General features: G+C 31.8%; 1 protein-coding gene across 6 annotated transcripts in view; it reads right to left on the minus strand.

Moving 5' to 3' along the window:
• Nucleotides 1-17,527, minus strand: part of SLC4A10 (solute carrier family 4 member 10) — a 268,818-nt gene that overhangs the window by 82,806 nt on the left and 168,485 nt on the right. For 3 of the 6 annotated variants that reach the window (XM_045850821.1, XM_045850739.1, XM_045850620.1), the window contains exons 7-10: nt 9,485-9,576; nt 8,444-8,533; nt 3,446-3,603; nt 346-433 (exon numbers count right to left, since the gene is read on the minus strand). In XM_045850821.1, the coding sequence (XP_045706777.1) occupies nt 346-433; nt 3,446-3,603; nt 8,444-8,533; nt 9,485-9,576 (428 nt within the window). The remainder of the gene's footprint in view (nt 1-345; nt 434-3,445; nt 3,604-8,443; nt 8,534-9,484; nt 9,577-17,527) is intronic. The other 3 variants (XM_045850689.1, XM_045850997.1, XM_045850905.1) reach the window with 3 other exon arrangements.

The raw sequence follows: 17,527 nt of genomic DNA on the forward strand, positions 1-17,527 counted from the left end.
AAACATTTTTAAATTACTTTCCCCAAAACAAGATTTGCAATGATAGTAATGATAATACTACTTGCTCTGAAAACATATATAAGGGGAATATTAATACATATATTTTAAATGTTACTAAATAACAAATTTTTAGACTATGAGATTTCAAAGCATTATATTCATGTGTGTGAATTTATTACCGCTTTTAAACAAATTTTTCCAAAAGAAATTTCATAGTGAAATCACAGAAGAAGGGATATTCAATACAGAGAAATTGAATTCACAGCAAATTGCCACAAATACAGGAGCCCCCAAAGTTAGGTGTACCTAGTGGGCAAAATGTTCCCAAAGAACTTGAATAAATACCTCATCTGTCATTAGGGTTGCAATTGATCTGCCAATCTCATGGTACTGTTGACCCTTTCCCAGGGGTCCCAGAAGAATGAACAAAAATCTGTAATTAAGAAAAAAAATAAAGCAAATGTTTCATGGTAGAAATGTAAAAATTATTTTAGTAGTACAGAATCACTCATCTAAAAGGAATTACTGCCAATGGGGATTTCTATATCAAACACTTTGGTATTTTTTCACCGTTAATTATTTTGAAATATTTCGTAATGCTTGACTCTTATGCTCTTAAGCAATGGGAATCTGTGGTTATTTTGATCTCAGTGTTTCCCTCATTTCAATACTGGTAGAGCCTACACAGTTGTTAGTGAGAAATGCAAGGATTCTATAATTTTTAGAGTAAGGTGACAAAATTAAAATCTGATTAAAACTTTCTGAATCATAAAAAAGAGAATTCACTAATAAACAAATTATAGAACTAGGTACACAGGGGGAAGGTAATATAATTTCTTTGTATGAACAAAGAAAGAACATATAATCAAAAAACAATAGGGTGTGTAAAATGTACATAAATAGAAAAAAAGTGTCATCAGGAATCAAAGACAAGTTAGGCAGGAAAAAATGGGGAATTAATGCTCTATTAATTCCAATGCTGGAGGAATAAAAACACTGGCTGCACTGTGATATTCCATCTAAATAGATTGAAAGGCTGGCAAACTTATCATCACAACTGGAGTTTTTGAAGAAATCAACACGTGCTCTACCTCTGCAGAACTGGTAGTTGTCCCGTCTCTGAAAAGGAAAGTGCTGCAGGGAAATTGTGAAGAATTTTAAATGTCCTATCTTCTACAATGTAACCACTTGTTCAGTGGTTTATGCTCTGAAGTATGAAGACGAATGTCTTTTTAAGGTATACAAAAATAGGTACTATAATTGTACACTTCATTTACTTATAAACTTTAGCAATTATACATGTTTTTACATGAAGCATATATTATACAGTCCTATAGGGTCTGACAGGAAGTTTTTGTGTCAGTTGAAAGTGAATCCAAGTCAATTGATTCTATATAGAAATGTCCTTTGAATATTTCAAACAGGAATAGTTTAGTATGGTAGCAGATGCTTTATTAACTAGCACACTTTTAAGAAAATTCCAACCTATGTACATGTCTCTTTCAGGTTTCTGTTCCAGGGCTATTTATAAAGTCCTAAAAGATTATTTTCTGACATTTTTACTATGTGTTACTATTATAGTCATGGAGTGACCTTTTGTCCTCCCAAGAAAGGATAATTAGGAACCTCAAATGACTTTCTTTATTCTACTCAATATTTGTCTAACTAACCTTCTATTTTTCACTGTTCCTAATGTTTTTAGTCTCTCCCTATACAGTGGCTCTACCATGCCCCTAATTTTTCCTCCACTGTTCTCTCCACATATTTTGCTCTGTCAGTATGAAATAAGGTCACCTAAACCTTGGCTGTTTTCAAAGTGTAGATGCATAACCCCATTATGACATTACTTTTGGGAATTTTTCTTTTCTTTCCTTTGAAATACAGGAACCATCATAAATGGCCATCATTTATTCAGAGTTCATCTGACACTATCTTAAATGGTGGAACAAGAATGCACTGCTTGGAAGACTAAAAAGGAATTTTAAACTACTAAAATAATACCTCTACAATTAGTAAATTTGACATCTTAAATCTTAATCCCAAACTCCCAGAATCTCTGGATAGGTTACAGAATAGGCGTGTAGAAAAATTAGCTTTGATCATACAGTAAGGTGCCACTTTAATGCACTCAGGTCATCCTTACCTTTTTATATAAATGTTGGTTTGCATCAGAAGTCTCAGTAGCCCTCCAAAAGGATGAACTTCTTTTTGTGACCTGACTGGTAACCAGGTTCCTTCCTTGAACCAGATTAGGGAATATGTACTCGAACACTGAATCCCACTTCAGTGAGCTGAGCTCTTACACAGTGAGGCTCTCCTGACTAAACTATTCCATATTTTGGGGATGTCTTATCTATAATCAAAGCACAGAGTAATATGATCTCCTATGTTTTGAGTTGAGGCCAAAGGTTCACAGAGGAAACATTTTACAAACCCAGATGCCACAGCAGCTGAACTTTATGTCATCTTAACCGAGCTGAGGCACTGGATGTTTGGGAAGAGGAGGCATACTAACAGTATCTGAAATGGAGCATCAAACAGCGGGCACCAGTCATGTGAAAGAGGAGGCCCCAAAGAGATATGTTTTTCTATGAAAAGAAGATTGGAGTGAAAGTCTTTATATAGAAATCACATTTGATGGAGGGGGAAGGGAAGAAAACAAGGTTCCTGGCTGAATTTGCTAGGAACCCAATGTGCTGAAGTCAATGATATTTTTCTGTACATTTTTTGCCTGTGGACAGCCTTATGTCTATAAAATGGAGATAAATTATAAACAATTACAATTCAGTTTATACTATCTCTAAATTGTTATTGGTTTTATGAATAGTTCAATGAAAAACAAGTTTAGATAATCAAATTAAATTTGTACTTTTGATTTGGATTCAGACATATTACCATGATGCTACTACCAATGATCCTTCAGAGTCTCCACTACATATGGGAGGTATGCTGTGCCTAGGACGGAAACACACAGCACATCAAGACAGCAAGGACTGGCTTCATCTTGCCAGTTACATGTACTATGAAGGGCCCTACTCATTCAAGCATAAACTAAGCCTTGAAAACTTTGGTTGTTTTGAGTTTGACCACACTCATATACAGGATCTTATTTAGCCCACAGTCAAATGCAATCTTTGAGAAAAGCCTAACACTTTATTACTTTTTATCAAAATTATAGGAAAGGATTTACTTGGTGATGTAGACCAGGGTATTTAGAGATGAGGAGTATGTCTACAAGAAAATATAAAAGTTTGAGGGGAAGGGGTAAAGAAAAGAAAAACTTTTGAAGAACTTTTCTGCCTCTTCCACAAACAAAAAGAAACAAGAGTTTTGTGGATTAGTTTCAAGAAAAAACTCTGAATAAATTATATTTATTCCCTGTTTCTTTTCTCTATATTAAAAAATGGTTTAAGAAAAATGCAAAAGAGGCTCTTATACTTTTTACCTGGTTGGGATGGGGACTTCAGCCAGTCCTTGAAGCAATACAGCTGGAGACAACCTGACAAACGCAACTACAGTTCGATCCAAAAACTCCAACTCCCCCACTAAGATGTTTGAAGCTTCAGCACCTGGAGGAATCTTTTTCATAAAGTGCAGATCAACCTGTAAGTGTCACGAAGTAAGAAAAGATAAATCAAAGTTGGAAAAATTTGTTCAATTGTGAACAGTGCTTCACATATGGTAATCCATCAATATAGTTTTAATAAATATAGGTTATATAAATATACTACAAATAAAATTTTTTAAGTAGTTAAACATGTCTTTTGCCCTTTAAAAATATCTTTATTTCTTTACCTGTGTATTTTCCTAATTTGTCATCAATAAACTGAATAGTCTAGTTTCTCTATTCAATATCTCTAAAAGAAACTTCTTCAGTATCAGCAATCTTGGAATTTTCAGGAAGAAAAGAGCATGCACTCAATTAAGTTAATATACTTTAATCATAATACAACTAGGATTTTCCAATAGATTTAAATATTTTATGTTACATTACCTGAACTTTGTGCACAATACATTTTAATTAATAAATACTCAAAATATGCATATTCAAAGGAAATATAAACACAAGTGTCCTTACAGAGTTAATTATGACTTTCGTCTTCACCTTTATTCCATATCCTTCACATTCTATACTTAGCCTGATCATTCTTCAATTTTAATTTCTCATCAGAGAATTTAGATACAGCAAAGTAAACAAGAATGAAAATATTAACATTTGTTGTGGCTAAAGAGCCATAGTTGAATTTCTTGATATGAGATGTCTATGATTGAAATGAATGCACACAAAACAAAAGTGATCCTTAACAAGAGAAAGTGCTTAGAGTAAAGGGTGAGGACTGAAAAATGAACGTTAATGTTCTTAAGAGTAAATACTACTTGTTATGCACAGGGCCTCAATGCAAACCAAGCAGTGACTTTAAAATCAATTTTACACAGCCTGTTTCTTGTTTCTAATTCATTTGAGTTGCTTTTTATGGAAATCACTTTGTAGGGAATCTTGGGAATAAGATTTTTATCTGCTGTAGTGATTGATTTTATGTGTTTGCATTAATGAAATGGGGGCCAAAGATCAAAGTGGGAATAGCCTAGGGAGAGAGAGAAAAGAGCTCTGGCAAACAGAGATGGGATAGAGATTTTTTTTTAAGACTAGATAGTTCTTTTGCAAGTTTAATACTTTGAGAACAATTTTTCCAAGAAGTTTAAAATGAAAATAATTAAACCTCTTAAGAGTACCTTAGAAAGTTCATAGGCTAGACTTTAAGTGACTACATTAAATATTCTGCTTTCCAAAATCAAGACCTCAGCACAAGTATTTAGAAGGCTTATAACTACATAATTTATCTGTAAAACAAAGGTATCACAAACGATAAAACCCATTATGTGGAGCTTACATTTTATCCCAAGGAATATAAAAATAATCTATAGTACTCCATTAAAATATCCAACGAAACCAACGTTCTATTTTAAAGAAAAAATGATTTAACAAAGCAAAACTGCCTGTAAAAATTATGACAAATATTTTAAAATTCCAAAGTCTTCATCTATAAATATATTTCCAAATACACATTTGTAAACCCATAAAGCACATACCTTGGGATATTATATGTAAGTATTTTCATCTTATAGAATCTAACCTTTTGATTTAAAGACACAAAAGTATTTATTTACCTTAATAATAGAAGGCTAAAATTTATAGGAATTATTATCATGTCTTTGTATTTCTTTTTCTAGTTAGGAGAAATGCATATGTTGAAATGTTTTCAATTACTAATGCTTTATAACTTCATTATAAAGCATAAATTCTCAAGAAGGGAATAAATTACCTATACATTATTAGCCTTGTGAAAAAACATAATAAATCTTCCTAAGTCTTTCAGAGCTTACAAGAGTAAAGAATTAAGTTTTCCCACCAATGTCAAAAACAATTATGCAATGTTAATATACTGGAACAAAATTTAACATAAAAAATAGCTTTTTAGGAAAATCTATAATCGATAAACAATATCAGTCATAATGATAACACCTTTGGTGACTTTAATGAAAAGTCTAAATTCCAATTGAAAAACTTTCTATAAACTCATTTGTTGCTTGAAAAGTGCTATAGTCTTAACTATTGAAGCCTGTGCCCTAGACAGGTGGCAATTATACAAACAACTGCTTTAAGATGTAACTTAATTAAATCAAGAAGTACATAGTGTGCTAAAATAGTTTAATTTTATAAAAGGAAATATATAGTCTTTAAACATGATTTTATTTTTGTATTACATAATTCCTGATATATAAATAATTCACATACATGATTTAGAAAAGGCATTAAATACAAAGAATTTTCAGGATTAACAAATTTATCTTTTTACCTTAAATATAATAAATTATAGTTAAATAATAGACATGTGGAATAACCATTATATTACACCCATTATAGTATATTATTCTTGAAGTAGTTATATATTTGGGAGGGTAACAGATTATATAATATATTATTTAATTATATTACTATATTGCAATTATATATTATTCCTGGGGCAGCTCTATATTTTTGCATGTATATTAATATATAATTCATAAAAATCCTTATTTGGCAATATAGCTACCTTTTAATACAACAAAAAGTCACATTTAAGGACAATAATTTGACCTGTAATACATTTATTATTTACAGGAACAATAATTGAGGAAGGAACTAGGTTGAATGCATCCCTAAGACAATCCTCAAGTAGATTAAAACACTTGGAATGAACATAAAGAAAGCCTGAAACTTTCTGCTCTAATGAATAGGACCTTAAAGAAATCAAGGTATACTCTTACAGATTGGGATTTATACCCCTGGTCCTGAGCTCTTCAGAACTTTCTGCTAAGAAGAGAAAGATGTTTCATTCTGGGCATTTGGTGCTCCGGTTGTGGGTGAGAAACAGTTATATCTCCAGGGAACAAGGTTAGACAGAAGATGGTGGTGGAACTGGGGATGTCTGGACAAACTACACACTGAGATGTGAAGGAAAAACAGATAGGACTTCAGGGGAAAAGTTTGTCTTAAGCCCATTACGGAAAGTACAAAAAAAATCAATAGGGGTTCTCTGGGGAGAAATGGTGCTGTGACACCAACAAGCCAGTGATCTTAAGCAGCTGTATTAAATCTCTCTGGGATTCAGCTTTCTCACCTTCTCAATAAGAAGGTCTCTAAGTTTTCCTGGAGTTCGTGGATTTAACAATAAAACCCTTTATACTATGTTTCACATACTCAGGATAGATGCAGAAGGAAGTTCTTTCTACATAGAAAATAATGTGAAGTTTTCTTTGGATCATTTGAAATAAAAGAAATACCACCAACAGTTGGGAAATACCAAATTAACCACCCTCTCTGCAAGTTGGTTTGAAAAATGAAGACATAGAGTGTTTTAACACATCTGCTTTTTAAAAACATTACAGAAAGTGACAACCTGACAACTTAGATTATATTCATAAGCATTCCTAAATTAGGCAGTTTGATGGGCCTATCCATTGAAAGGGTTAAAAAATGTAGATTGAATGTAGATAGACTATAGGATTAAGTCGCTTGAAATGAATACACTTTTTTTACCCTTAACGTCTCAAAATTCTACTGGGGTTTAGAAACTACATGTAAAAACTGAAAATATTTAAATGGACAAAGTAACCTGGAGACTAGCTGAGCTGTGTTAAAATTTACTACCAACTGAAATCATTAGGCTAAAAAACCTTCTCTTACGTACCTGTAAAATTTGGCATGAAATTTTATTTCCATAATGATAGATCAATCATGTTTGTTCTTTTCAAGCCCTACTGCTCTGCACTTCTGGGTTATAAAGTAATTAGTGTTACTTGATTATTCAAAAGCATCCCCAAACTAAGTGCTTAAATTATTTTGAATCTCACAGAATTCATTCAATGGTACATCCCAAATACTGTACAAGGGACTAGAGATCTAGTGGAGACTAAATCATATTAGATTCTGGTTCAGTATTTGTTTTTGACATTATACCCACTAATAATAATAATAATAGTAATAGCCACCTTGTATTGAATGTCTGCTGTATTTTCAGCACTCTGCCAGGCACTCTATATATTTCATTTGATTTTTACAATATAGCTATAAGTAGTATTATTACCCTTATTTTACAAATGAGAAAGCTGAAGTTCAGAGACATTCTTCAAGGTCAGATAGTTTATAAATGCAAGAGTTAGGATTCCAGATCTCAAGCCCTTTCTCAAAAGCCATATTCCCTCCAATGTGCAAGCCTGTGGATGAGAGACTGAGGAATATAGAGGGTTGGCACGGCATGCAGGGCTCTAGAAATTTAACTTGCCTATTATAAAATGAAATCGACAAGTAGTTGTAAATGCAATAGGAAGAAGAGGATTAAAGGAAAGAAAATCTGTTTTTCACTCTTCTGTAGTCAAACTGTTTTAGGGAACATAATGATAAGACTACTGTCTTCAAATGGCAAAATTTATTTTCTTTCAAATATAATGAAGCATTTTTGAGGCTGCTAAAGAAAGATCAGACAACTCAAAGCAAAACTGTATAGAGATATAAAGTTCAATGTGAAAGGGTTATATTCTTTTTTAAAAAGGTTAAATAGTAATTTAGTTGAAAGAATTTGATTTATTATCATTGTTTTTGAGAATGTTAAATATGCTCATGGTATACTGTTAATGCCTACATAAATAAATAAGCAATTTCTTATGTCACTGCTTTTAAGATATTATTTCAAATGAAGACTATCAGAAAATAAATGTATGGCAGTTTGCAACAATTTTATTCCAACTTAGAGATGAATGAAGATGTAATGTTTTAAAAAGATATTTTTTTGGAACAGCAAATGGATTACATTTGAACTGGCTTAATGTTTGAATCACATGCCTCCACGCAGTGAAATGAGCTTTGACCCATCGTAGAAACACAGCCCGAGTATGCCCTCACCTCTCTCTCTTGCTGGTGTGGAGGTCCTTTTTCTTGCCTTTGTTTCATCCCACATGGACTAGTATGCCCCTTTTGTTGGCCTCCCAGTCCCTGCGCGCATAATTAACAGACTTAAGCTGGTACACTGTGTTCCCACAGAGACTCCACCAGGCACCAGAGGGAGAGCATGCACATGACCAGACCTAGACCACTTAGGCTTTGGCAGAGAGATTCTGAAACAGCAACGAGGAGCTGATTGCTATTATACTTTTCAGAAGCTTGAGGCAGTCAACTTCTACTGCTGCCTCCCATTACCACCTCTTCCCGCTGTTACATTCATCGCCAGTGCTAAGGGCTTTATGGAGGGGAAAACACTTTGAGTTACTACTGTTTCAGCCACTCAGATAAAGAAAATTGTTGACCCACTTCATTGTGGGTCAGTATTGAAACTCCTCTTTCCTGTTTAAGTGTTAGTTTGCCATAGCCTACAATTGCACATATAATACGTCAGAAATTTGCTAGCCAAAATTACATTATTTTTACAGAATAATTTAAGTAAATGATTTCATTTGAATTAGCTCTAATTAAATATATCCCTCAAGAGCCCATCTTTATTATGCTTTTATTAGAAACTTTGCTCAGTTCCACTATGTTCTAGTGTGTTCCTACACTAATGCCTTTCTCTGAACTGTGACAATGAAAACTTTATATGATTTGCTTTTCCATAGAGGAAAAAATAATTTTGAAAAAAATAGACAGATATTAAATAATAAACTTCTGTTAAATTAGCTATGAAGTCCAGTTATTCTTTTTACTGGAAGAGATATATTATACTGAATGGCTCATACCTAAAGACTACGCATAAAACTTACACATTTGGTTTTATGAACAAGTAGAATGTTACATGTGAACTTAAATGCTAACACTATAACAACAACATCCTGCTTTGGCTAAGTAACAAAGACTGTGCATGCAAAAAATTGTGTCAACACCTCTTAAAGTGTGTAGTAGTTTCCAGTAATAATACTGTAGCTTACTTAAATGAGAGAGAGAGAAACTTACCTTGCTAAAGTCAACAGTGCTGTTTTCTCTGCTCACATCATTTTTATTTTCAACAGAGGCTGGAGCAGACTGTGGAGAAACAACCTGACCTGCTAAAAGAGATAGTTATTATAGAATACAAACAATTAGTTACATAATTCCAGACATATTGAATGAAATATGAATTAAGCTAAACTAATGTAGGTTTCTTAATGAGTTTATGAGGTAAGCACGAAGGGTCAATATAACTAGATCTCTATCAATAAAAATATTTTCATTTATCAGTTACAGATAGAAATAGGAGAATTCAGTCAAGAAGAGATAAACAAATTCTCAAATTAAAACTAATTAAGTAGATATTTCTTATTTAGAAACATGACCTACAAAAATTTTAAAACTAATTATGATTTTGAAATATCATTAATTTTTACATTTCATCCAATACTGATTTTTATATATTTTTAAAAGATAAGATAGGCATCTTATCTGTTATAATTTAAGCTTAGACTGAAGAATTTAAAATGCATAGTTTTTAAAATGGGTAAATATTTATCTGAAAATTACACAGCATATTTATAGCTTCTATTGCATCTGAAAAAAAACAAGCTAATGAGAAAAAACACTTTGACCATAACTTTTAGAGATTTCCATATGAAAGCTTCAGTTAAAAATGCCTGTACCTCACACAGTATGAAAACTATGAATATGATTTTATGCTTTCACTATTTTATTGTATAAGCATACAAATATAGGTCTGCAGAGAAAAGATCAATAAACTTGAATTGTATTAATTTTCCATTAACACTAACCAGAAACTTAATTACTTTGTCACCTTTCCCCAATTATAGGGAAGATTACGAGGTTAAGTGGGCAGTAGAGCTGGGAAGGTGACAATGGCTAGCAAAGGATAATTAAGTTTCATTATTCACTAATTATGAAACATTTTTTAATTGCAACTATCTGTAAGCTCTCCTTGTTTAGCAATTAAATGATAAAAATTAATGAGGTTCACAAAATTTCACATATTTCTCTTCTTCCTTAACCTCTCCCCACCCTTTTCTTGTGAAATGAGTGACAATGACCCCTCTTTAAAGCCATGACCATATTTACCATAATCGACTCCAAACTACTGCTCTTACTGTCATCAGTCTTATATGTCAGGAATATACTCTCTTGGGTCTGCCTCATTCTTCTCCATATCCACCTACATTTCAACTGGATTCAAAGTTCACCTTTAGTCTCACCTCCAGTTACTTCTGTCTGTACTCATCTGAACTTCTCTGAACTACTAATGCATCTACGAATAAAACCATTTCTTTAAATTTTCTCCTGAAATCCTATTTATTCATTGCTACCTAGAAATTACCAACTACCCTGGCTGGCATAGCTCAGTGGATTGAGCGCAGGCTGCGAACGAAAGCATCACAGGTTCGATTCCCAGTCAGGGCACATGCCTGGGTTGCAGGCCACGGCCCCCAGCAACCGCACATTAATGTTTTTCTCTCTCTCTCTTTCTCCCTCCCTTCCCTCTCTAAAAATAAATAAATAAAATCCTTTTAAAAATCTTAAAAAAAAGAAGAAATTACCAACTATGATTTAAAACACTAATTTACTTTTAAATATTACTAGAATTTTGCTTTGTGCACCATTAAGCTTCTCAGGGGTCATTCATTAATAGATAACATTTTTTTATGTTTTAATATTGTTATATTGCCTGAAAGTAATGGGCTTAAGATTCTTCTAGAACTGAAATAGTCTTTGCTTTCACTAAACAAAGTAAAATAATACATTTGGTGAAGATTTTTAAAATTATTTTTAAAGAAAATTTGCCTTTAACCACATACATAAATTCTGATGACAGCATATTCCAAATTACGTATATAAACTTTAGAGCAACACCAGAGTTAAGCAGAATAATCTCTTTTCATTCTCCCATTTCTAACTGCGATGTGCAGCTATGACTGTGCACTGTTCATTAGCAGCCATTTATCGTTCTCAAAATAATAACTGTAATTTTAAAAAAATCTTTTACATAATGCATTTGTGCTACAAACAGATGTCTTCAATCACCAGTTTCACATCATTCTCCATATTTTCATAAGTTAGAACATTAGATAGATTTAAACCTAAATTTTCTGAGTGTTCTGTAAAATTGAGTGTTGAAATTCAAAGCATGAAAAAAATTAAATAAACATATAATGTGCTTTCTTGTAATAATGTATTTCATGTGGTATAAAACTACATGGAAACCAATTATTTAATTCAGTCAGAAAAAAACACAAAAATGAGTCAATCTGATGCAAAGTAATAACTTCAAAGAAATTTAATTATAGAGTATGCTATAATTTAAATTGAAAAAACTAAATACCTTATGTTTCCATAAATATTCTTTGAATATAGAACATTTCACAAATTAATTTCAGCCTACCTGATATGTTTGCAGCATTGGTACTTGGATTTGCCTTGTGAATATTAATGTATTTTGAGGTTTATAGTTCTATGAAATTCTTGTTACAATATGATGAAAATTTTACACAATATTACCTCATAAAGCTGAGAATTAGGAAGGGATTCGAGCCTATTTTCTATGAGTATTTTAAGTGATATGGATATTGACCTAGTGGAGAGTACTTAACTAGCAGGAAACACACTAAATGGTAGTAAATCCTTGATTCTTTTGGATTTTAAATATGTACATAGACTATATGTTAATACGGAGGAAGAATGCACAAAAACTACCAGACTATAATACAGATATATAAAACACAAATTTGGTATCTCATTGATCAGCAGTAATAGTTAAATAACAATAGTAAATATTAGTAGTTAAAATATTTAATCACATCAAATGGCCTGCAAAGTTTAAAGAGTGCTCCAAAACTTATTTTCAATATGTATATTAATTTGTTAAAATGAAAAAATACACATTAAATGTGTACATCTTTAAGGTAGTATCTGAAAACTTGGCAGGATACAGAAAAGTGTACAGGTAATACAATTTTAAAATTAAACCGATAATTTTGGTTTGGGTTACTTTGGAAAAACTTATAATTTTTTAAATAAAGCTTAAAATTTTACTACCTATCTATCCAACTAAAATCCCCACATGAATTATAGTCTATCAACTACTGGAAATCTCATAAATTAGAATATTTTTTATAATTCTGTCATCAATTATAATCTTTATCTGTCTAAATACTAATTTCTTTAGATTATTTCAATTATCACTGTCTTTAAAAAAAAGGTGATGAGTCTGAATTTCAAAATGACTTTCATTACCTCAAATACTATTACATAAAAAGAATCAGTAAATTTAGGTTTTAAGAGAGCACCCTTTATTTTCTCACTGATGTCTAAAACAATAGTAGTTCATAGAATAACAGTTTTCAGGTAAGGACTTTACCTTCAAACAGAAGTGAATATGTTTTCTAAAAGAATAACAAAGGATTTGCTAGAGTATTTCCCCCTCCAGGACAAAATAGCATGAAGTTAGGATTTAGCACTCACATATATGTGTGGAAGCTTTATAAATGCTAATTTTATGATAATTTGTCTAATTACTAGGCCACAATGCTTAAGAACATACATTTTTTTGTCTACTTTCTTGCATGACCCTCATTTCACACACAAATCACTGTTCATATTAACATATCCCATAAGTAAATGTCATTGCAATGTTTACTCACATCTGTTATTAGCATGAAGATGACTATTCAGAAACAATGAAAAAATACTAACTTAATAACCTTATTACATTCAGGGTAAATTATTCTAAAACTGGTGAAAAATGGACACCATTGGTAAGAACTGGGAAGAGTTCATGACTATTTAAGTGTATACATTTGAGAAACCTAACATAATCCTACATATTTATCATATGTATTTGTTTTTCCAAACCTTTAAATTCAAAGAGTCCACCATTTTTAATGTTATCCATTTTAATATGTCACATACCTTATCAATTAAAGTGCACATTATGTAGTATTCATATTAGCAACTGCTTGAATAAATTTTCCTTCGAATCATGAATTCAGTTTTTTCCTCTAGATCTCCATGTAGGGATCACATATCAGTCAGATAAAAAGTTATTATAGACCAGTAATTTTTCCAAGGCAAATCAGGAAAGATGTGGGGCAAGCACAGGAGAAGCCTGAGAGTAACTCAGGTGGCTACTATCTAGGAAATGGAAGCTCTGCCTTTCTCTTGCAACTGCACACATTTTTTAGAGGTTCACTGTGAAACTGGCATAGACATTTCTCTTATTGTCAAGTTGTAGGGGGTAACATGAGAGTATGCCAGAAGTACTAATTTTACTCTAAGTAATATCAGTATCATTAAAACACCTTATTGAAACACAAAGGTAAAATACATTGTCAAAAAATCTTTAAGTATTATATTCATACATTTAAGTCCTTACCTATAGTCTCCTTCTTTAAATAAGTTATATACATAACTATTGTAAAACAGCAGCTTTTAAACTTCTATTTGGCCAAATTCAAATCAATAGGTGAATAATATATTACTTAAGGTATATCATTATTTGATTCTGCTTAACATACTGAAAATCATGTATAATAGAAGGAAACTGGGATGAAGACATGGAGGTACATTACTAGTATCCTAGAGACCAAGCTGGTTTACACTACCTCAGAAAACTTCAACGCATTTAGAGTACCCAAAGGGTAGGAGATGAGGGAGGTACAGAGATGAGATGAGCCTGTTAGAGACAGACACAAGACACAGCAAAATAAAGAAATATAAAGATGAATGACAAAGTTACATACATGTGTAACAATACATTAATTTATGGGAATAGAAAACATGAAGGAAAACCTAGATATTTAGAAAGTGGTAAGTGAGCCACACTTCACAAACATAAAAAGTATGCACATATTTAAACCTGGAAAAATTATTATGCCTGAAAATAGTTAATGTAACATAAGAAATAACAAATTTAAACACATCATACTAGAAATATTTTTGCCATTAAAAATCTAATCTTGGCATTCCAAAACTCAGTAGCCATAACACAGCCTCTAAACAGACCCATTGATTGTGTCAATGATTTCATCCTGATATTTGGGAAACAATGGAAAATACCTTCATTATGCAATATTTAATTCTCTCATCTAAATGAATCTTTTACTATCACTTGAATCTTTTCAAGTGATTCTAAGATTTGTTATTATAGCTTTTTTCTTCAAGATAGAATATTATAAGGGATAATCTTTAAAGTCTAGGTATCTTACGATACCACAGTGGTTAAAAAAATAAGAAAGCATATAAATACTAAACACGCATAAAAACATCATGTTTCTGAAAATAAAAAGTCCAACATTTATAAAAGTAGTGATTACAAGCCAATAAAAGTGACTTCCAAATGCCATAAATGAAAATCATCTGTCACCCATACACCTACATCGCTGTACAGGCTGGAGTGTGTGGGGTCTGAAGAGCCAGTACATGCCCCATCCTTCCAAACCTGAATGTTCTCCCATAACCTGAGGCTCTGAAAGTAAGTCAGAGACCTCCTGCTTTTTAATTCCTTCTGAGATCTTAAATAAAAGGTACAACTGGAAAGTGTTCAGAATAGAAAGGAAAAAAATATCTGAAGAAAAAGAATTCAAGTTAGAATTATCAATAAAAGACCCAGTGGAATGAAGATACCCTACACCTAAGAAAACTGATTCCTAAATTATTTTTTAAATATAAACTTTATCACTAAAGTAATAATATTTTATAATAGAGTTGTAATCTAAATGTCTCAAGATATAATTGCATGCATGACCTAAATGACACATACAAATACTGATATATTTTTTCTAGATAATTTAACATAGAAGTCTTATATTTATTTTTAGAAAATCCTCCTAGTTTCAAGGAATTATTTGAATATTCTTGATAAATTTATTTTGATAATTTTCTACCCATATCCTTTACAAGTTCTAAGGTTAAAGAAGACATTATTTTCCTATTACTTTTTGCTGTTGTTTTGCCGAAAGTAACTGTCATTTTTTATTGAAACAGAATCAGACATTTAATTCTCACAGTTTTGATGCCTAATGAAAAGTGAAAGTTAAACACAGCATGGTGGCATGAAATATGCATGGTGAATCCATAGTATTCTGCATCTTAGCCCTTAAGAGAATGTGCTGAACACCAAGAAAACAATTACACAAAAAAAACTAGTGTAGTATTTGGAGATGACATTGAATAAATTATCACAAATCACTAAAAAAATTGAACAAAATATTTTAGACTTCAGAAGGAGAGAAGCAAGGAAATTACTGCCTTACAAATATATAAAACCTATACTGGGAATAACCCATATTTGAAATTCAGATTGACTTATCTAAATGTTTAAACCTTGGGACTGCTACCCAAGGTAGCATGCTAAAAGAACAAGTCAATTAAGAAAGTAGAAACCTTATTCTATATCATTCTTTTAGACTTATTTACGTAAGAATCAGTTCATTCTTGAGGGAATTCTTATTGCTTTGCCTCTAAAATAAAAGTATATCAGAGAGGGGTTATTTCTATCCTATGCTTGGGAAGAAAAATGTTTTCTGTTTTCAAGTTTCTAGAAAATCTTCACTCTAATCCCTAGTCTATAATCTTAAATGAAAAGTCAGTCTTTTTACATGAAATCCTCTACTGAAAGGATTTTTCCTTTTAAATATTTTATTGTTTGTGCTATTACATTTGTCCCAATTTTTGCCCCTTTGTTCCCCTCCACCTAACCTGCCCTCACTCCAACAGTCGATCCTCACACTGTTGTCCATGTCCATGTCCATGAGTCATTCATACATGTTCTTTGACTAGTCCCTTCCCCTTCTCTCAACCAGTCTCCCCTCCCCCTCTCCTCTTACTGCTGTCATCTCACTTATAAATGGAACCTGAAGATAATTTTTAAATAGTAAGAATATTATTCTATTTTATACATTTTAAAATCTATTTGCATCTCTCTGTACTACTGCACAAAAAATTTAAATCTCTATTGCATATTTTGAAACAGAATCCATAAATCTATGTTGATGTCTATGAATTTTGATGTTTATTTATCTAGAGTTTGTCAGTTCATAAACAGATTGAGAACCTTAGTAATAAAGGTCTTTCACACTTTATTCACTTCTGGACAGATTTAATTCTAAATTGGTGAAGTCTATACATATTTTCAGAAGTCTCAATATACATATTTATGCAAAGTATGTGAGGAAGCAAAACAGAGTCATAAGGAAGTGTTATCAAGCCTAGACTTAGAAGACCACTTTTGACAGCATAGTCTACAACGATATTTAATTGGATGTATGAATCTTATTATAAATGCTTCCAAGTTTTTATTACTCTAAAGTACGCCTCAAAAGGATCTGTATATGTTCAGATAAAGGCTGATTGTACAGAGGTGACAGAATCACTTCAGAATTACTCACACTCTAGTTTTCAGAAAAAGTAAGCAGTTGTCTGAGCAAGACAAAAGACATGTTTTCAGAAAATTTTCTATTTGTATATTTCTATATGTCAACTTGTGATTCAAGTCTATAATTCCATCAGTTCTTTCTATATTTAACAGAAGTTTAAAGCAGTAACAAGTAGTGTGTCCAGGTTTATATGATATGATAATAAATGTCTCATATAGTAAATTTAGCACATTCTTTCCTTCAAGAACTTAATGAAATAAATTATTTTATAGCAAATATTATCCCCAGTGAAATTTGAGATATAAATTATGGCTAGTTCATAGCCCAAGATCCTTGCATCTTTGAGTACATGTGCATCCTTAATGTAGACATATATTTTATTGTCTGCTTTCCAGTGTAAGTAATGAAGTGAAGACACGTGTTTATTTCTTTTTAACATTCTTGCATTCACCAAGAGTTAATTCATTGGGGGAGTATTTTAATAAGGTTTTTGGAATCATGTGGACATAAGCCCATAGTCAAAATTAGTAAAATATCCAAGTCTGTTTTCTTAATATTATCACGCCAACTAAACACTAATATTGCAAGAATAGTAAAACTACTACATTTGGTACATTGTCTTGAAATATGAGAGCTACATTTTGTT

The sequence above is a fragment of the Phyllostomus hastatus genome, unplaced genomic scaffold (assembly GCF_019186645.2).
Source record: "Phyllostomus hastatus isolate PE091 unplaced genomic scaffold, TTU_PhHast_1.1 phas_contig_1, whole genome shotgun sequence".
Lineage (NCBI taxonomy): Eukaryota > Metazoa > Chordata > Mammalia > Chiroptera > Phyllostomidae > Phyllostomus > Phyllostomus hastatus.